Source organism: Apaloderma vittatum, unplaced genomic scaffold, assembly GCF_000703405.1.
Source record: "Apaloderma vittatum isolate BGI_N311 unplaced genomic scaffold, ASM70340v1 Scaffold39156, whole genome shotgun sequence".
NCBI classification, from domain to species: Eukaryota; Metazoa; Chordata; class Aves; order Trogoniformes; family Trogonidae; genus Apaloderma; species Apaloderma vittatum.
Genome location: NW_009721892.1, coordinates 1 through 4,455, shown reverse-complemented (window position 1 = coordinate 4,455; position 4,455 = coordinate 1). Strand labels below are relative to the sequence as shown.

The 4,455-nt window shown below is 43.3% G+C and overlaps 1 protein-coding gene across 1 annotated transcript; it reads right to left on the bottom strand.

Annotated features, from left to right (window-relative positions):
- Positions 1 to 3,397: 3,397 nt before the first annotated feature.
- On the bottom strand, positions 3,398 to 4,450 carry ZBTB6 (zinc finger and BTB domain containing 6; the record flags this gene model as incomplete). Its single annotated transcript, XM_009871563.1, has 1 exon — positions 3,398 to 4,450. A coding segment is annotated over one exon (1,053 nt), but the record flags the coding sequence as incomplete, so codon positions are not given.
- Between the last annotated feature and the right edge of the window lie 5 nt (positions 4,451 to 4,455).

Sequence of the window (4,455 nt, the reverse complement as noted above, 5' to 3'; positions counted from 1 at the left end):
TTTTACTCAATAACTTCCTTACAGTTAGCACTAGGCAGGATGAGGGGCGTAGAGGCCGCCTCTAGCTCATATCGCTTATCCCGGTGCCGCCCGCCACGGCCTCCCGAGGAGGTGAGGGGTGAAGGCGCCTGCGGGCCTGCCCGGGACACGGGCGGTGTCGGGAGCGCCCGGGTTGGAGCTCCACCACAGGCCTCCCCAGAGGAAACCCCGGAGAAGCATCTCGTTTCTCTGCTCACTCACGAAGATCAAAACAGATTACTTAATCAAGGCCGAAGCGGTGCAGAGTTGTGGTATCTGAGGAGGAAACGTTCATCTGACAAGTAGGTCAGGCAGACCCCTGTGGAAGGGCAGGCAAACACGTCACTAAATGGCTGCCACTGCAGCACCCTGTTTTGTTTACAACATCTTTACTCACCATAGCAAGCCAAAATACTAAAGTATGCACAGAATTATTTAACTGTGATTAGAGGAGAGCAGATGTATTTCAGAAACAATGGGTTTTTTTGCATTTCATTTATTGTGTTATGACAGGACGTGTGGTTACATGTACGGACAGGGGAGAGGAAACACCTTTAATGCGAACGTGTGCACAAAACCAGTTTTGTTCACAAAGCTTACCAAGATACTCTAGCCACTGAACAGAACATGCTGTTGGCCCGCCACACAACACAACTCCCTCTCATGTTTACATGCAATACAACAGCAGACCAAAATAACTCGCAATCCTGCTCCCACGGAAGATGCACTTCAAAAGATCATCATCCGTCTCCCCTCTGACACAGGGGAAATACTCATGCACACACCTATAAAATTCAGTCGAACAAAAACCACAGAATGATCTTTTGAAGTGTTACCAATGACAATCATACACCTGCCAAAAATGCATGTTGGCTGAACAAACGTAAGCACAGTTGAACCAAATCTGTTCCGTAAATGCATAATACATTTATTTACTGAACTACAGTAAGAGCAGCCCAATGTAAGGATGGAGGGGGAGACGTAAAATTTTCTCCTGTTTTATGACCTCTTCCACAGATGAAGAAGTTTAGTTTAAATGTTTGCAGACACAAATGAAAAGCTGCATACAAACCTGTGCATATACCCAAGTTAACATCTGTAAATAAAGTAAGGGCAAGTGCAGGTATAAGCATAGTCTTGCAAATCGGACTCAATTTTTATGCAACTAAGAACCCAAAATTAATGGTATTCTGTGAAAACCAAAGCAAACAATACTAATCACGAGGCCAATAAGGCTGTAAGCGGTGACAGACTAACAAAGGCAAACAGAAAACAACGCTATCAAATGCAATTTTTTTTTGCAAACATGATTCAAACCTTTTTACTATAGTATGTCGTTTCATGACAATTACTATAATTAGAAAACACCAAAATAAAGCAAATGATCAACTTACAGTATGAAGTAGTAGCACAGATTATGAAAGGCTGAGCTTTATGCTTAAAGTACTGGATAAAACAGGTGATTTAAATTCACAGTTACACAAGCTTCTTACCGGGGGAGGTGTCACATCAGTAATTATTCATAGGGACCCTCATTATGCAGGCTTGGCACACATGCCTTGTGGAGACCCTCACAAGTCAACTGTCTATGTAAAGTCAGACATTTTTGTGAATTTTTGGAGGAGCACGGCACTAGTGGCACGCTCCGCTTCTGAACACCTGATTCACCTATTTATACGATGTGCATTTTGAGGAAGATGTATGCAGCCTGCTGCGACAACGCCTGCTACGAACTGGGACTGTAAGTACTGCTGCAGTCCAACTAATATGTACTTTATCAGCGTTAATTATATTGGATGAGGAGCTTAAAAATCGAGTTTTTAAAAACTCTGCAACTGAAATTTCCAAAAGATGAAACAGCAATAACGCTGGCACAGCTGACCAGGCGTTTCACAAACCACAGGGTAGATGTTGTACATATCTAAACCCTCACAAAGTCGCTAAATAAAACCCCAAGTGATTGCTGGTGCACTCACACACACAGGGAAGGAAAATAAATGAAACCTATTAACTGACATTAAAAAACTATTGTCTTGGATTTTAAACCCAGCCAGGTTACGGAGCACACAGGCCACACTTTGTGACTCAGAGGAAGAACTTCCTAACAGCGCTTCTGAATCCTGAAGGAAAGCGTACCCTTGCGACACAGACAGGATTAAGAACTGCTTTTTTGCTAACTGGAGAGATTCTAACGTAAGTACCATTATCTCATATTAACGACTGAATAGACTCTATTCATGTCACCTTAAGTGGAAGAAACACCAGTCAAAGACAGGTGCAAGATAAAGATTGTGTTACGGGGCTTTCGATGCTTGTGATGAAACTGAAATGACTTTTGACAAAGCACAAACACACCTATCCAAACACATACAGTTACTGTTTTACTGGATCACAGAGTTCGAGTATGAGGACACTGCTATATCTAAGCTGCTCCTAGTAAGATATAAATGATCGTTTTTCAAAATTAATGTAGAAATTCTACTACATAACAGCACACGGATTAATTTTCCACATTAGTGTATGTACCTAAGATTTGTAAAAAAAATGAAGGCAAGTTTCACAACTCAACGTAAAGGAATAAATTGGAATTAGTCACATACAGGTGCAAAACACTGGTATGACAGAAAAAACAATCAGGAGAAGGAAGCTTAATAAAATTCAGAACTCATTCATAAAACTGAAAGCAAGTCCTTCTAACGAGACTATCCACTTAAAAATTAATTGCAAGGCAGTACTGTTTATTTCTTTCCCTTTTACCAATTCTTTATTTCTAAGAGGCAATCTGAAAACTTCTCTGATTATTTTTTGTTTGTTGCGTGTTCTTTCTTAAATATCACAGACTCGTGTGTGAAAACATGGGTTTTTTCCGATGAAAGGTCTAGCAAAGTTTGGGCAAGTAAAGACATGATTTCACGATAACTGATATGTGAACTGGGTGGGAATGACTGACTCGCTGAATAAATAGAAACATCCAATTTCCTTCACCGTTACAGATCAGGAACATCACGGCTCAGGATTCAGCTTATTGCCATATCGGTAATAGTTTGACAATTGGCAGTGCCTGCCCGTGCAACTGGGGAGTATAAAACGTAGTGGCGGGGGAAGGGGGGGAATCAGAATGCGTCCAGAAAAATAGAAGGGACGCGTGAAATAATTTCCCGTATTTTGCAGTTTAATTGCAACTAGTAAACTTTTTTGCACTTACAGCAATAGCAACCTCAAGCAGCGGGCAGGTTTGCTGCTCGCAAGGCCCGTCTTTGATCACCAGTCCCATACTTGTGCTTCTCTCCATGATGTGAGGATCTGTATCTAGAATTTCATCTAGAATTTCACTCGGCAGGAGCTTTTTGTGGAGCCTGGCTCCACAACGACCCATCCATCAATCATAATCTATTTTAACTTTTGTAATAGCGTTCAGGGTTGTTTTTTCGCTGCTGCTCCTTCCATGAACAGAAGTTAAGTGCTTTTTAAGAGCGGACTTGTGTTTAAAGTCCATGTCGCAGCAGTGACACTTGTAGGGCCTGTCACCGCTGTGTATGTTCAGGTGATCCTGAAGCGTACTTTTGGCCGTGAAGGTCTTCAAGCACACCATGCACTGGAAGGGGCGAATACCCATGTGCCCCCGGATGTGCCTGTTGAGATTCTTTTTTTGCGTAAATGTTTTGCCACACTGCAAACACAAGAAGAGTTTGTGCATTTTCAGGTGTCTGAGATAGTTCTCAAGATGCAGAAATCCCCTCGGACACTTTGGGCACTGGTGGCGCCATGAATTGCCAGAATCATCCAGGCTCTGGAACCCATTCACCAGGCTGGAAGTTCCTTCTGGATTGTCAGTGACAAAAGCCTGAAAGTGATTGCCTGACATTTCTGTATTTCTGCTTTCAACTGTAGAATTTATCAAGGAGTGCTGGGTTTCTGGAAAATATAAATTTGTTTTAGAGGAGGTGCAAGGCTGAGGAAAGTGGTCATTTTCTACATTCGCTACGTTCACGGAATCCATTCTGAAGACACAGATTTCATCATCCTTATATCCGATTTCGACTGCTGATATTTCTGGGGTTTTTGTGTCCTTTCTCTGCGATACCAAGCTCTGCACTGCGGGCTGTGAGGCGTCCCCCTTCTCCTGTTTCACAGCGTAGTCTACGCTCGCTGGGCTGTCTTCAGAAATCTCAATTATTTCGCAATCTTTATCTAAAACCTCATCCCCGCTTCTCAGCTCGGCGTCCGAGGAATGACACCTCTCCGCAGCCTGCCCGCCGTTCTCCACGGAAGCGTCGATTTCCAAGTACTTGGACAAAGCTTCGGTGCACTTCTCCACGATGTGAACCATCTGGAGGTAACTGGCGGCCGTGAGGTATTTCAGCAGCTCCTTCTTTTTGACCTCCAGAGCGCCCGTGTAGCAGGAGAGCAGCAGCTTCCTGCCCACCTCGGCGCTCT